This window comes from Protopterus annectens, chromosome 2.part0 (assembly GCF_019279795.1).
Source record: "Protopterus annectens isolate FY-2018-M chromosome 2.part0, PAN1.0, whole genome shotgun sequence".
NCBI lineage: Eukaryota > Metazoa > Chordata > Ceratodontiformes > Protopteridae > Protopterus > Protopterus annectens.
Window position 1 is genome coordinate 19,438,269 of NC_056728.1, and position 17,012 is coordinate 19,455,280.

Below are 17,012 nucleotides of genomic sequence, written 5' to 3' on the forward strand. Positions count from 1 at the left end.
TTTTTGAAGAAATTTATGAAAATATTTGGCAAGGAAGATGTGAATTCAGTAGTAGGAGTTCTGAGTGAATTTATACATTATTCCCCAAGATACAAAAACTGGGCTAGGCCAGATAGAAAAAGAAGTTATGTACTTACCATAATGTTCCATGTGAGTTGTTCATCTTGCCTTCATTCTCACTGATGGGTTCTGAGCCAATCCTCGGCTCCGACTCGGCCAAATGCTAAAGCTCGAGGTCTTCAAACAGCTCATGGCCTACTCCCTATCCCATGATGCAATAGTGCTTCCCTCAGATCTTGTTTGCCCAATCATACTGATAACTAAAGACTATAGTCATTAAAGTAAGAATACCGTAGATAAGGACAAAGTATCACTAAGACTTGTTGGAACTTCCCGGTCCTCAAGACTTTAAAGGTAGGGGGTTGGTAGGTGGGACATAAGAATGAAGGCGAGATGAACAACTCACATGGAATGTTATGGTAAGTACATAACTTTTTTATGTGAAGTTGTTCTATCTTGCCTTCATTCTCACTGATGGGTCAGCGTCCCAAGCACCATCTCTTTGAGTGGCTCATTTAAGTATATTCCTCAGAATCATAGAATCAAAGGAGGCCCTGGCCCTGGAGGCCTTATCCAATTTGTAATGAGTGATAAAGGTATGAGCTGAGGACCATGTGGTTGCTGCACAAATGGTATCTATAGGCAGCCGTGTTAGAAAAGCTGAAGAAGTGGAAATTGCCCTGGTTGAGTGAGCCTTGACTTTATGATTTAATGTCATCTGTGAAGAGTTGTATGTGAAAGAAATACAATCTGACAAACATTTTGATAAAGTGTTTTTTACCACCAGAGTACCCTTCTTTGAATCTGAAAAGAAGACAAAAAGTTGATCCAATTTTCTGAAGTCCTTAGTCCTGTCTAAATAAAATTGAAGTTGCCTATGGACATCGAGTTTGTGCAACATGTTCCATTTTGTTTGTATATTTGGGAAAAAACACAGGTAATTCTATAGTCTGGTTGAGATTTTTTTCAGAACAAACCTTAGGTAGGAATGAAGGATTTGTTCTTAATGTTACTCTATCATTATGAAAATCAAGTATGGGGCTTTGATGGACAAGGAATATAGTTCCGAAATTCTTTGAGTGGAAGTAATAGCTACTAGGAAAATGGTCTTCCAAGACAGGTATTTCAAATCACAAGATGATGCAGGTTCAAAGGGGGGTAAAGTGATCCATGAGAGCACAAAACTGAGATTCCATCGAGCAGATGGGGGTTCTAATAGGTGGTCTCAAGTGAACAGTACCCTTAAGAAATGCTTTAGAAAGTCTATGTGACATGATGGGAGTCTGTTGATCACCAATATGAAAATTAGAAATTGCTGTCAATTGAACTCTCAGGGTCGCTGCAGCTGCTCCTTCATGAAACAGTTTAGTCAGAAACTCTAGAGTGGAAGAAATGGAAGCCATGTATGGATCAATATTATTATTTGACACCCATATGGAAACTCTTTTCCACTTGCTAAGGTATCGTTTCCTAGCAGAAGATTTATGAGACGAAATTAGAATGTCCTGTGCTGCAGGTAATAAATTGTGAAACCAGGCTATTTGCGGAACTGGAGCAGCCAACCTGTCAATTTTAGGGTATGAATTGCAGGATGAAGAACCCCTGATGAATGTATCAGAAGATCTGGAACTGGGTCCAGGATCCATGGTTCTTCCAGTAGATGAGGCTGCAGAAAGGGGAACCAGATTTGACAAGGCCAGTAAGGGGCTATCAAAATAATGGTCCTTCCCAGAGTGTTGGCTTTCTGTAAGAATTTGGGTATCAGAGGAAATGGGGGAAAAGCATAAAGAAGTCCCAGGGGCCAGCTGTGTACAAGTGCATCCCTTGGGGCATCTCCTGAGTTGGGGATCAGGGCAAAGTAGTTGCTGTATTTGGTGTTGGCGGGGGTTGTAAAGAGGTTGCAGCAAGGCTTGTCCCATCTGCAGAATATCCTTTCTGCTACTTCATCTTTCAGGGACCACTCGTGAGGAGAAAGTATTGCTCTGCTCAACTTGTCCGCTATCACATTGGACCTCCCAGGTATGTGCTTTGCTATCAGAAAGCGCTGGGTGGATATTGCCCACTGCCATACTGTCAAGGCCTCTCGACAGAATGGGTATGATTTGGTTCCTCCCTGTTTGTTTATGTACCACACCACTAAAATGCTGTCTGTCTGTATAGCAATAGTCCCTAGAGGAAGAAAGTTTTGAAAGAACTGCAATGCTAGAAGTACTGCTCTCATCTCTAGGACATTGATATGCAGATGAGCCTTGTGATTCACCCAAGTGCCGTGGGCTGTCCTTCCCTGAAAATGCCCCCCCACCCTATCAGGGAGCCGGCCATGGTCAAAGTGGCAACAAGGGTTGGAAAAACAAAAGGACATCCTATCGTCACTTGAGGAGAGGTCAGCCACCAAAGAAGATCCTTCTTGCATGACTTTGTTATTAAAATGTGGTGAGACATTAGAAGTTCCTGATAAGACCATTGTGTGAAAGCCAGCCATTGCAGTATCCACTTGTGCATTCGGCCTAATGGAATAGCAATGATGGCTGCTGCCATGGTCCCTAGTAATTTGAGCACTACTGTAATCTACAACTATCAAACAAGAATGAAAAATTATTTATCCAGAAAAAATTATCAAAGTTTTGCAATACTACCCAGGGGTCTATATTAGAACAACGACGTTTCAAAACTTCGAATGTTCTAATATCGAACCCTATTACGCGAAAGTTGAAAATATCGAAGCAACAGAAAACCGAATTTTTTCCTAGGGAAAGAATTTGGTCGTCCGCTTCTATTGCTTCGGTATTTTCAGTGCTGTGGTGGAAAGTTACAGGTCGGGTTCAGGTAAGTGTGCGATTGAGTGCGGGTTAGGGTAGTTAGGGTTAGGGTGCGGGTTAGGTATGTGTGCGATTGTGTGGACGTGAGGGTTAGGGCAGGTTAGGTGAGTTCGGGTTAGGGCATGGGTTAGGTATGTGTGTGATTGTGTGGACGTGAGGGTTAGGGCAGGTTAGGTGAGTTAGGGTTAGGGCGTGGGTCAGGTAAGTGTGCGATTGTGTGGACATGAGCGTTAGGGTGGGGTAGGCGAGTTAGGGTTAGGGCGCAGGGCAGGTAAGTGTGCGATAGTGACGGACCTTAGGGTTAGGGTTTGGGTTAAGGTAAGTGGATAGTTAGTGGTGTGTGTATAGTTTAGTGTAGGGTTAGGTGTAAGATTTTAGGTGTACGTGTGTGGATTGCTGTTTGTTTGGTGTGCTTGTGTTGTGTGTATGTGTTTTGGAACAGCAAATTTTTTCCCTAGGAAAAAACTTGCTGTTCTGTATGTTCGATGTTTTTAGCTTTCACGTAATAGGGTTCGATATTAGAACATTCAAAGTTTTGAAACTTTGATGTTCTAATATAGACCCACTGGTCAGAGCTGTTCGATGAATACCAGATCTTTTCAGCAGAAAACGCGATCTGGGGGAAGCACTATTGCATCATGGGATAGGGAGTAGGCCATGAGCTGTTTGAAGACCTCGAGCTTTAGCATTTGGCCGAGTTGGAGCCAAGGATCGGCTCCAAACCCATCAGTGAGAATGAAGGCGAGATAGAACAACTTCACATCTTACATTTCACAGGAACATGTGCATTTAATTGAAAGTTTTGATATGCATCCATTAACTATTTCAGGTCATGTGCCACTAATAACTAAAATAAAAAAATGCAGGGTAATGAAATAAAAATGAGACACAGGCACTTTCTCACCTATCTGTTGAAAGGAATTTAAAGAATGGGTAGTCGAAGTTATTGGAGAGTTATTAGAGAAGACATAAATTTCTTATGAAAATATAGCTAAGGAGCGGGAATAAAATTAAAGTGGAATTTAAAACTAGGGTGGAAATAAAAGAAACAGAGATATGGTTAAGAAGCAACAAGAATTATTTAGAGGGACTGACAAATGGCAAAATATTGCAGAATAGGGGGAAATCTCACAGAACAAGAAGAGGAGCAATTGCAGAGTTCTAAGTAGAAAATAAAAGATTACCTCGATAATATGCATGAGTTTAGAAAGATTGCTGTTAAGCAACTGTTTTTTTCATAACTATAGCACAAAAGATTTTAGCACAATGATTCAGGCAAGTGAAAGTAGAAAGGGTTGTTGCAAGCTTAGGGAGTTTATAACAAGGAGGATAACAAGAGATCCTTTAGAGGTACTAGAAATATTTCAGAAATTTTATGGAAGTGAAATATGGAGATCAAGAAAAGCTACAGATGGAAATGTTTATGGAAGAATTAAATATGCCAGGATTACAGGTAGATGAGGCTGAATTGCTAATAGTTAGGATAGGAGATGAGATAAAAATAGTGCTATATAACCAATCAACAGGAAAGTCCACAGGAATAGATGGTATTCCTGTGGAAGTCTAGAAGCTAGGAGGGAAAAAACTTTTAAAGATCTGGAAGGTTTTGTCTGACAGCATTTTAAGAGGAGGAGAAGCACCAAATTCCTGGTAGAAAGCGATGGTGGCTATAATACCTAAAGAGGGTAAAGGCCCATCAGATCCAGCTTCATACATGTTCATTTCAATCCTAAACCATGATTATAAAGTGCTTATGTGTATAATGGCTAAAAGAATGGCAAAGGTTATGCCAAAATCGATACACGTGGATCAATGTGGTTTTGTGGAGGGAAGGCAAACATTTAATAACATTAACAGAACATCTAGAGGGAAGCTGAATGTAAGAAAATACCACTGTTGTTGGTGGGTATTGATGCAGAGAAAGCATTTGACAGAGTAAGCTGGGATTTTATGAGCAGGGGAATGGAAGCATTTGCATTCCCTGATAAAATTATAAGGTCGATTAGGAGGATATATGAAGGATTAGAAGCAAAAATTAAAGTGGGTGGGTTCCTCTCTGATAATTTGTGTTTGAGCAGTGAAACCAGGCAGGGGTGTCCTCTTTCCCTTTTGTTATTTGCACTATATTTGGAACCACTGGCAAAGAAAATAAGAGACTCAGAAATTCAAGGATATAATTGGTATGGTAGTCAGGAAAAGCTGGCTCTATTTGTAGATAATATTATTTTATACCTGATAAAATCAGAACAGGACATTTCAGTGTTGTGTAACATTTTGATGCAGTTTCAAATCTTTCCAGGATACAAAATTAATGAAGCAAAAACAAAGACAATAACTATAAGTTAGGTACCCACACACAAATTGGTTTACCAATATCCAAATTTATGAGGACACAATAAAATGAAGTACTTAGGACTATGGATTAAAAAGAATTTTGGTGTGGCAGCTATGGATATGTGGGAAGAGACTAAACAAAAGATAATACAAAAACTGAGAAATTGGAAGCTCTGTTATATGGATATGGATAGTAATATACAAGCAGTTAAAATATTTTAGTCCCTTTAGTTTTATACACAGATAAGGCATATTTTTTTCAACCACAGGAGAAGTTGGGGAAAGCAACTAATTCAGAGCTGAAGGATTTTATCTGGGAGGGGAAGACAGCAAGAGTCAACTGGGATAAGGTGATTCTTCCAAGTGAACAAGGCAGGCTGGGATTACCTGATTTGAAGGGGTATTTAAGAGCTACATGGTTAAGACTCCTATACACAGCACAAGCAGAAACCTATAATTCAAAGTGAAAAGGGATGATGATGATGCAACAGGGGGAAGCTCAAGAAACAAGCAGAGACAGGGATTTTGTAGACAAATCCTCAAGGTGAACAACAATAACCATACAGAATATTACATTTATAAAGTAGCAGAAAGTATTCTAAGAACTAAGCCAACACGTGAATGGAAAAAGGCGATTCTGCTGATATGGGTGACTGCAATTAGGGATACAGACAATAGGCAAAAGGGGGATTGAATTTATTGGAGAAAACTGGTAAAAGAACCAAGGTATTGGCAGCAAATAATTAGAGAGAGGGAAAGGTAATAGAATGGAAAGAGGTTAAATTTTTTTTGGACTGCAGGACAGGCATTTCCTTCCCTATCACAGACTGATATCAGAGTATAGGCAAAGAGAAAGACATAGGGAGATCCTAAGTGAAAGACCAGCACTGGTAGAGTTTTTAGTAGAATCTAGAACAGAAGCTGCTGTTAAAAAAATAAATAATTAGTAGAACATACAAAATATTGCATGATAATCACAAGAATCAATCAGAGGAGGTTAGAAAGGACTTGGAAGAGAGATTTCATAACCAATTCACAAAGAAACAATGGGGGTATATATGTATGTCTCCCAAACATGCAACAAAGTCTAGAAGATTTAGGATCTTTGCTTCAAAATGTTTCCATAGGTATTTTTATACCCTAAGTAGACTCCAAAGAATTTTTCCTCTGGTAGACGACAAATGTTGGAGGTGTGATGGGGAAGAAAGAGGTAACTGGGAACATATTTTCTGGAAGTGTAATGAGTTGGCAGACTTTAAAAATTCCCTGCAAACTGCTCTATCAGAGATACTGAGTGAGCAAATTAGTGTAACTAAGGAAATGATTTTTTGTGGTATGATATGGAATTGTAATTGCCTAGACATAATAAGGCCTTGCTGAGTCTAATTATGATGGCTGCCAAAAAAGTAATTACTAGAAAATGGAAATCAAAGTCTACACCAACTTTACTCAAAGTAGTGAATACAGTAACAGACAAAATAATTGGAATTGGGATCTTTAGAAAAAGGTAGGAGCAAATTACATAGAAAAAAATTGGAATTGTGGGAAACTGACGTTCTATAGCAGCCAACATGCAAGGTAGACTTTGTCCTACTATGAAAAGGGCACTGGGGTAGAATCAGTGATTGCAACATCATTTCCCAGTGAAACAATTGGTCCATAGCATAAACCACTGGTTGCCACAATCAGCTTCAAGCGGCGGTCAGAGAAGGCTCTAAGGTCAACAAAGACCAGGCTGGAGACCTGGAAGTTGACTGGACAGAGAGTACAACAGTTCAGTGAGTTACTCAGGGCTCTAGCACACCTAGAAGAGAAGGAAATAGGTGGAGTTGAAGAAGACTGGAAGCGCCTCAAAACAGCATGTGTGAGGACTACAGAAAAGATATATGCCTGAGCCAGGTATGGAAAAAAGATACATAAGGAAAGCCGGTGGTGGAATTCAGAAGTCCAGGAAGTCATTAAAAGAAAGGAGGAATGCAGGAAAAAGTGGAAGATGGACCAAGCTAGGAAGGAATACTGGTTGGCTAACAATAAAGCTAAGAAAGGAGTTGCAATAGTGAAGAATGTGATTATTGGAGTCACTCTACCAGCTGCTGGAAAGTGACTCAGTAGGTGGCACAAAGAAACTATATCAGTTTGCAAGGCAAAGACAGGAAGATAAAGACTATAATCAGACACTCTTCATAAGGGATGCCATCAACAACCTACTCACCAGTCCACATGACATCAAAGGAAGATGGAAGGAGTATTTGCAGAAGCTTCTGAATGAAGAAAACACATCAGAAGCTGTATTGCCCCACTCACAGCCTACAATGAAAGAAGAGAAGCCTACCCTAGAAAAAGTAAGACTAGCACTAAGGAAAATGAAGTCAGGGAAAGCAGCAGGCTCAGATAAGGTCACAGCAGATATGTGGAAAATACAGGGTGAGACAAGGGAGAAATTGCTCCTGAGGGTACTCATAGCCGTGTGGAGAGAAAGTCGTATCCCAGATGACTGGAGAATAAGCATACTTGTGCAGCGTACAAGAACAAAGGGGACTCCACAACTGTGGGCAGCACAGAGGTATCAAACTCCTGCCCAACTGCATGAAAGTTCTGGAGAGGATGACTGATAGATGGATATGCAGACTAGTAGAATGTAAGATGGCAGATGAGCAGTTCGGATTCAGATCAGGATGCAGCACAACTGACCCAATGTTTGCAGTGAGACAGATAGTTGAGAAGAAGCTAGAGAGGAGGAAAGAGTCCAACTGGACATTCCTATACTTGGAGAAAGTATATGACAAGGTACCAAGAAAGCTGATTTGGGCAGCACTGCAGTGGATCAAAGTTCCAGAAACATTGGCAGAATTAGTGCAGGCTATGTACAAGGATCCAAACACTCAAGTACGAACAGTGTTCAGTCTCACAGAGAGCTTCCCAGTAGGAGTGGGTGTGCACCAGGATACAGCTCTGAGCCCAGTGCTGTTCATACTGGTGATGGACTATATTAGCAAACTGTCTGAGGGGACAGATCAACAAAGTTGCTGTATGCAGACAATGTAGCATTACAGACAGACTCTGAGCAAGAACTTCAGCAAAGGATAGGGGAATGGAATGCAAAACTGAAGGCACATGGGATGAAACTAAGTACAGATAAGTCAGTGGTAATGGCAGCAAATTGTGGAAAAAAAACATCTGTAAATTGAGATAGAAGGGAAGCTATTGAAACAGGTTAATAGCTTCAAGTGTGGGTGGGGTGGTTGAAGAGAAGGGAATTCTGAATGTAGATGCCAAAGCTAGAATCAAAGGGGCTGTATCCAACTGGCATAGAATGTCAGGGATAGTGTATGACAGAAGAATGCCAAAGAAACTGAAAAGTAAGGTGTACAAAACAGCAGTGTGACCAGTACTACTGTATGGTAAGAAACCTGGGCAGTAAAGGCAGAGCAGATGAGGAAGCTAGAGGTGATGGAAATTAAGTCCCTGAGAAGAGTGGTGGGATGCACACTGTGGGACAGATGAAGAAATGAGAATATAAGAGCAGAAGCCAAAGTAGCTCCAATTGCAGAAAAGATCAAAGAGAACAGATTATGGTGGTTTGGCACATGTGCAGAAAAGCAGAAGACAATCTAGTGAAGACAATTTGGATAGACAGGAAGAAATAAGAGGAAACGAGGGCATCAAGCAGAAAGGTGGCTGGGTCATGAAAGAGAAGATCTGTGACAGTCACACATGAGTGTTGAAGAAGGCAGGAGTATGGTGATGAATTGACAGAGAATGGGATAGTTAATATGACCCCCGACCCCATCTAGAAAATGGGAAAAAAAGAACTTGATGATGATGTACTTCTGACATCATTACACTACCTCCTCAAGGTGCAAAGCTCACAGCTCCCTCAAAGGATTTCAGAGCATCAGTCAATGACTCTTCAGGCATCAGTGTTTTTCATCTCAACTCACCACTCTACAGAGAAAATTTCTCTCCACTCTGTCACTCCATCTGAATGCAGCATTCTCAGGTCAGAAGCATTTATCAGCTCATAGGTTCATAAGGAAGTATTAGGCTAGCTGTCCTTGTAGGCCATTTTAAGCCTAGCCAATATCCCTCAAAGGTGAGAATCAAACCCCGTACCTTGTATCTGTGAGGCACACACCTTAAACATTATGCAAACCCCTCTCCCTATTAACATGTACCTTTCAAACTACCATCTTGTTCCACAGTAATGACAATTTCACCAATCTCTTCATTTCTTTTGAGATTTCTAACTGCCTCCTCACAAATCTGCTTATCCAGCTCCATGCTGGTGCACCCATAATTGATTTCATTTACCTGAAAAGACGGTGTCTTAGCAAAATTTCCATTTCCTAGTATAAATGCCACCTTGGGTCTCACCTAAAAATAGTCATGGCTAATGCAAACTAATCTGGAAAATGGAAAACAAAAGTAAATAAATAGATACCCCTTTCCTTTTACAAAATGTTGTTTTCTTAGCTTCATTCATTGTCTGACACTATTATTATCTCTCTGACAAATGAAGCAGTCTTCTTGAGAGAGCCAAAGATTTCAATTCAATTATTTAGTTAAAAGGCTGCCCCATAACCATGTTAAGGAACTGACTCCTTTGAAGGCAAACACCAATTTACAAAAGGAAAGTAACACTAAGTCTACAGCTAACTGAGGCAACCTAGTGCAATATAATAATAATTTAATAATAGGCCTGGTAGTTGGTTTACAGGATTAAGGAGCAGTTAACGAGCCATTTGTGGTCCAATTCTGCAATGTCTGATTCCCTCAGCCTCTATTACCTAACTGTGTTACTCTGAGTAAGTCACTTAACCAAACCCTGCTCCCAGAGTGAGTCTGAAAAAGGTCCATGCAGATCAGTGCTCTACCCTAGAAAACAAATGCAAATAAATAAATAAATCAATATTATCCTATAGCTGTCTCATGAGGTGCATCTTGCATTTTGATAATAATATACGGACAAAGTAATAAAACAATTTGATGTATATGTCACTGAAACATAGATTGATTTAATTGGAAGAAAAATACTACATGCCTCACACATAAACCAGTTGTGTCTTAAGTTTAATAAAATGAAAAAAGGGGCACCACTCATTTCTATGGCATATCAAGAAGGCTGTGCCTGTCCTAATGTTAGGACATAACCATTACTATAAGTGGCTTACATAGCAGCCCTGCTGTCACCAAAATACAGAAAGAAGTTAAAATACTTCTTAATAAAATCCACTGTGACTACTTAACTCATTCCTTCCATTACAGCTCTCTTAAGTGTGTACCTTTAACTCCCAGTGGATGTGGCTTGAGCCTTTAAAAAATAAATAAAGTTATTCACCTCACAATTCAAACAAATATTCATAGCTCTGAAACTGTAAGTGTTACTAAAAAACTACAAATGGCAAACCATTCAGGATAAAGTAGTCTTTACACTGGTGGCATTTATTCTGTTTGATGCTTTAAACTGGATTTTATAAGCCAAAATAAAGGCAGTGAATATTAATTTTGTAATGTTGTCTAAACAGCTTATGATATTGCAGTAACTATTCAAGCAAGACATATACTGCTAGCATAATTTTCTTCATACAACTGTGAGCTTTCATACGAGGCTATGCAGTTTTGTCTGTGTTATCTGAATGTTGAGATATTTTGAAAAATATGAAAATAAATACAATACAAATAAACACTATACAAGTAATATTCAGTAGCTCTTTAGTGGCATTAAACAGAGGTCATATATCACTTGTGTTTGCCATCATGTATGCTTTAAAATTAAATTTTCTGATACCTTGTAGCATGGTAGGTCCCCAGACTAGTGAAAGCGGATAAGGTACACATACTAAACCTAGAGTACTTGATAATAGTTTTCAATCTTACTCACAAACACTGGCTAATCTACAATGTATGTACTGTACCTGTGTACTATGTATGTATTCTACCTATGTTCCAAATTTCATCTGTACACCACAAATCTATTTTACCTTTATTTTTAAATTAATATTTTTTTTGTTTGTTCTCTCCACTGTAACTGTTGATGTGCTGCATACCACTGTAAAAACATGTCTTTTGTAATTTCTGTGTATACTGATCAAGTCTAAATAACTAAATGTATCTGTAATTTTTCTATGTGGAGCTTTTCTCCCTGGGCCTCTGCTGAAAAAGGGCCTTTTTGGCTCAGTCAGACACCCCCGGTTAACAAATGTAAAATAAATAAATATATGGTTTTGGAATTATTAATGCAAATAGGAACAAGCAATATTTGACACCACGAGGTGTCAGTAGGAGTTAACTACAGAAATGCCTGGAGGTGCACTTGGCTGTAATGAGTGTTAAGTGAGCAGCAAAGCAAAATATTTGTTCATTTATTTTTGGCAAACAGCAGAAGGGGAAACATATGGTAATGAACATGTACAAAGTAGGATCTGCCTGAATAAGCTTCTTGGCTTACTTTTGGCATCAACAAACCTTTCACTGACAAGGATTAGCCAACACAGTTTCATGTAATGAGAAACACTAACCATGTGTTACAAGGGAGGAAATCCAACATCCCCAATAGGCAAGGTGCAACATGATAACATAATATACAAAAATGTACTATAGAAAAAGTACTATTTTCATAAAGTAACATTACAGTGTCAGCTTCAGTGTCATGAAGCTACTGACAAGGTAATTAGTACAGCTAAACAAAATACAAATAAAGGATTTCTACTAAAAGTGAAAATAGCTGACTATATAGCAGGTATCATACTATATATGTAGCTTTATGCCACCCCAAAATAAATAAATAATATAAAGAAGTAACATTAACATAAATTATCAGCACCCAGAAAAAAAAAACACTAATAGGGAGGGTTACTGATGGTCTCAGCAGGAGATTGTAAAAGATAGAGTAGAAAAATCTTGTAGAGGGAGAGCCCACCAGTTGAGATCATGCCTATCAACTTGCAGACATTGAAAATAAGTATAATGTGTCTTGAAAAGTAGACACACCCAGCACTCTCCCACTGTTTTGATTTGGCTTTTTTTAAGTTCTTAGTTATTTTTAACACCTTTATTAAATTCTTATGTTGTAGACAATGACATAGCCACACATACAATAATCGAAAAGAAAAGAAACCATAGCAAAATGTATTTTCATGCATTATGCATACATGTTTTCTTTTTAGCAATTATTATTCACTCCAGCGTTGTATAAATTGTTCAACTCCTGCCTTCCTTTACGCTTCACTCCTCCTCCTGATCATTATTCTGTATGTATTGTTCCCATAGATTCTGTTTATTTCTATTTAGTTTGCTGCTTCCCTTTTCTAAAGATTCTACCTCCTTTTCTTTTATCCCCTTTACAATATTTAGTACTTCAATTGCAGCTGGTTTAGAATTTGATTTCCATTTTCTACCACTTGCTTTTTTGGCAGCCAATAGCATTAAACGTAGCAAGGCCTTACTATGTCTGGGCAGATTTGGCTTGCTTGTTTTTAATCCTCTAGTCTGCCAGTAGGTGGATCTATGGCTGAATTAAGCTTCAAGAAAGAAAAAAGAAAAATTAAAGCCTGAGGCCAAACTCTACTTTTTAAATTATCACTTTGTCTATCCCAGTAGTATTTCCTTTCACATTACTGGTTAGTATAGCCGGCGTTAGGCACCTGTGAAACCCGCGGCCACAGGGAGCCCCCAATTACTTACCCTCAAGTGAGGGCCTCCATTCAGCATCTGCGGGTTACTCCGATGGTCCGACTGGCGTTACTTTGCTTCGGCTCGGCTCCTCGTGGACGTCTAGCTGCTCCGTCATCGCGAAAATTCAAACTGCGTTTCCGTTTTTTTTTTTTTGATTCGCTGGCAAGCTGCACTCAATCAGGTCCACTCGCTGAAACAAGGGATCTGATTGGCTGCAGCAGCCTGCGAACTAAGTCCTTTTTTTTTTTTTTTTTTTTTTTTTTAAGTAGGAAGTGATGAAGCAAAGACCTGACTGGTCCTTGCAAATCACTTCCTACACTCCCAGCTTTACATCACCCAATGGAGTTCGGGTTTTGCTTCCAGGTCCTAGCTACCGCAATGCCTCCATCATCTGTCCATAGTGTCACCGTAGCGTAACTCTGGAGGAGAGGGGTCTCCGCAGATTTCCTCGCAACCAGCTCTTAGAAGCCATCGTGTACTGCTACCAACAGGCCCGGGTGTGGGCAGCATCAGCAAAGTGCCAGTTTTGTGACCGCAATCTGGCGGAGGCCACCATCATGTGTGAACAGTGCGATGTGATGTATTGCTCGCCGTGTCAAAAAAGTGTCATCCATCCAGAGGCCCTTTGGCCAAACATCGCCTACTGCCACCGAGTCAGGCACCGAGCAGCAAACAGTCGGCTGCTCGTAAGATTTCCACCTGTGCAGAGCATGAAATGGAGAATTACAGCATGTACTGTGTTGACTGCAATGGATCATTTGTTTTTGGCAAAATAAAAGCATGAGTATGGAGGGGGTGCAATATTATCTAACTTAGAAATGGCATTTTGTTGAAATTGCATTGTTATTTACACCTGTGTTGCAGCATGCATTAAGCTTTTCTTTACAGTTCACTTAACCAACTTGTAAGCTGGGTCAGTCCTAAAAATGGTGTATTAAGGACTTTTAATAAAATAATGCTACAATAATGCTGTACATACAGATCAGTGTTAAAATAATGGTAGAATAATGCTGTATGTAACAATCAGTGTTAAAATAATGCTACAATAAAACAGTGCACTGATAGGAGGGATGGGCTATAACCCTCATCGCAGTTCATAGAGGATAAGACACCAGTCTGATCATATGTGCCTTAGCTTATAGCATATATTAGCTGTTGATGTTTCATCCAGCATATCCAATAAGCACTGCTCATATTTCTTTATTCATTTACTCATTCATTAATAAGCTTGTCTCTTTATTTATTTATATTTGTTTACCTGGGCTGTGCTGTGATCAATACTGACCAATTTAAGGTTCAGCCATAGTGAAATACTGAACATTTCACAAACAAAAAAGTCAGAAATTGAAGCAGCAACCTAAAAGGTAGGATTGGTTACATAGAAAAGCAATATATGTAAATTATAGTAAACAAGCAGAGTGTAATGTACAATGTTTACACTGGTTTTTAAAGTGGGCTAACCTTCAGTAATTCTGTGGGAGAAGAAGAGAAGTGGAAAGGAAACGTTTAAAAAAAAGTGTAAATATTTAAACAAAATCAGACTAATCTTCACGTATACCCATGTATTCTATAAAATTTACACAATAAAGGTGTTTATTAGATGCAATGGCTATGTTTACTCTTGCTCAGGAGTCAGGTATTGCCTCATTCATACAACTCAGAAGCATATCGGTCATTCAGGAGTAAGCTCCACATCGGATTCCTCAAGCCCTCATTTACATATGTCCCATATATCAAATGGCACCAAATGGCTAAGTGCCATGTACCAGCTACAGTAGTTAACAGGTAGCTGGTACTTTATTCATTGAGAGTATGTGGTCCATGAACACACCATGGCTTCTACTGTAGTATGTACAAGCTATTACTTTCCCCCTATCCTTCAGTTATTCCTCTCCCCAGCTAGTCTTCTACAAGTTTTTAAATCATTTTGTTGTAATGCAAGTCACTGACTTTATGCATTTATTTACTTAGAGTTTGTTCTGGGCAACAAGTAAGAAATACTTATGTCACTTTCTTAAAATGTTAGTTGTAGGTCTAAGGTAACTGAACCCTCCTGAGCCACATTGCTTGCCTTTTTTGCTTAGCTATGGCTATGATCTACTAATGAGCACTGTCCTGCAGCAGTAATATGTTTGATTACTTCAGCCTTACCTTTTAAACTGTACGAATCTGAGCAGATCCAGTTTATCCCAGAAAAGCATTAACCTAGAGGGCTTACCTGATTAGAATGAGTGAAAACATAATAATAACTAACTCTGGTTGCAGTTCTACAAAACAAAAATATGGTAACAAATATTTTTTTTTTCCCTTAACGATCACTTCTAGAAATTATTCTCTTGACTGTGGGGTTTCTCAACTGCTGTTCTAAATGTTTACTGCTACCTAGAAGGAGGCCTAACCTTTCAACTGCTCGCTCCGCAGAGCTTAATGTGTAGCTGGAGTCTGTCCAGTGAGGGATACCAGTGGCTACACTGGTACCTGCCAAATATGGTTCCTCATGCTCTGGGGAATCCCACGAGGAGCCAGAGATTTAACAGTTTTCCCATTCTTCACGCTGTTGCATGACTAATCTCCTGTAATCCTCCTTCCTTGTCTCTGTTTGTTCTTTGCAGCATGCCTTAACTGAATCTCACACATTCATCCACCTAAAACTCTAAACAGCAGTATCTGTTTGTTGTGTCTACAACTGCTCCCTTCCCCTATTTACTAATTTTACCTGCTGTTGTAATTCTTATAAGCAAGTATAGTCCTTGACATTTTCTAATATTTCTAGTCCACTGTCAATGCAACAATTGTATATCTGTTCAGCTTTACTTACACCTATTTCACTGTAACTTTCTTTTAGTCTCCTTATCTGTTTCTCACTTCGTTGCACTTATTTAATATCTCTCTAGTACTGAAGGTACTGCCATATTATAATCATAACTGCACTAATTCCAGACCTGTACATAGAGTTATTGCAATGAATCATTGTTGCAACTAAATGCCAGTAACTGTGTGTCCCTTTGTTACACAGGTCAACACAGTATGGTATATAGGCCTGTTGTAATGTAAGAGCTTGTAGCTACAGGTCTGTCTGTCTGTTCTGTAGGTACTACTCCTAAAAGTTTGCAGCACAAACTAAAAGGTTTTTTAGGAGGGGTGGCACTGACAGAATGATACTTATACTGAAAGTGCCCAGGGGGCCCCCAACTTGACATTTGCTGGAGGCCCCTGAAATGCTAACACCGGCCCTGCTGGTTAGCCTGATTTTGCATTGTCTAATAATGGATGCGGCAATGATAGTCTGAAGTTATGGGATGTACTAACATCCAATTGTTCAAATGAAGACTTTTTTTTTCTTTTTTCTTCTTGCAATTTTTGCTATCTTTTATTATGTTTCTGTTGATGGATGGAAAGATACTATGTTGACCAGTATGCTTATCTGTCTATAAAATGAATGAATGAGTAAAATCTTCTTTCAGGAGTGATCTAGCAGCTTTGGTGTGAATAAATGGCTTGCACAGAGTAACACACTATCCAAGTGCAGAATGAAAGACTCAGACCCAGAACTACAAGAAGAAAGTCATGAACCTGAATAGAAGACAGTTAGACACACCGAACAGTTTTGTTTAAACAAAAGAATTTAGTTTAAAACTATATTGTTTTACTCTGTATGATACTTGAGAAAAGCTTGTATAAACATATATATTAAATTATCAATCTATCAATCGATAAATAATTAAATAAAAATGTAAAATGGCAGATAGGAGGCATACTGTCCAAGAACAGAGCTGAAGTGAAAATCTGTGACATCATCCTATATGTTTGCCTATGTTATATATCTTAAATAAATAAATGTCCCAATAGTAAACATGTCTACCATCTGAGAATAATATAAACTGGACCCTAGCCGATTTTAGTCACTTCATGTAACTGGCTTGTCTTGAATATCATATGGCTTTTAACGTATTACTAAAATAATTTTTTATTCTGTACACAGATGGATGTTGCACATAAGGCAGCAGATGCTCTGAAAGAGAAGCATGGGACAGAATTTAAAGTGGGACCTTCCTCCTGGGTTCTCTGTGAGTTCAGTATTTACTCTTTTCTTCTTACATTATTTTTCTAGTACTCCTGTTAACA

The 17,012-nt window shown here is 39.1% G+C and overlaps 1 protein-coding gene across 2 annotated transcripts in view; it reads left to right on the forward strand.

The window, feature by feature from the left end:
* The window catches only part of LOC122792929 (carboxypeptidase O-like), a 392,520-nt gene that overhangs the window by 329,114 nt on the left and 46,394 nt on the right, over window positions 1–17,012 (forward strand). For both annotated transcript variants that reach the window (XM_044060502.1, XM_044060503.1), the window contains exon 10: window positions 16,870–16,954. In XM_044060502.1, coding sequence (XP_043916437.1) covers window positions 16,870–16,954 — 85 coding nt within the window. The remainder of the gene's footprint in view (window positions 1–16,869; window positions 16,955–17,012) is intronic.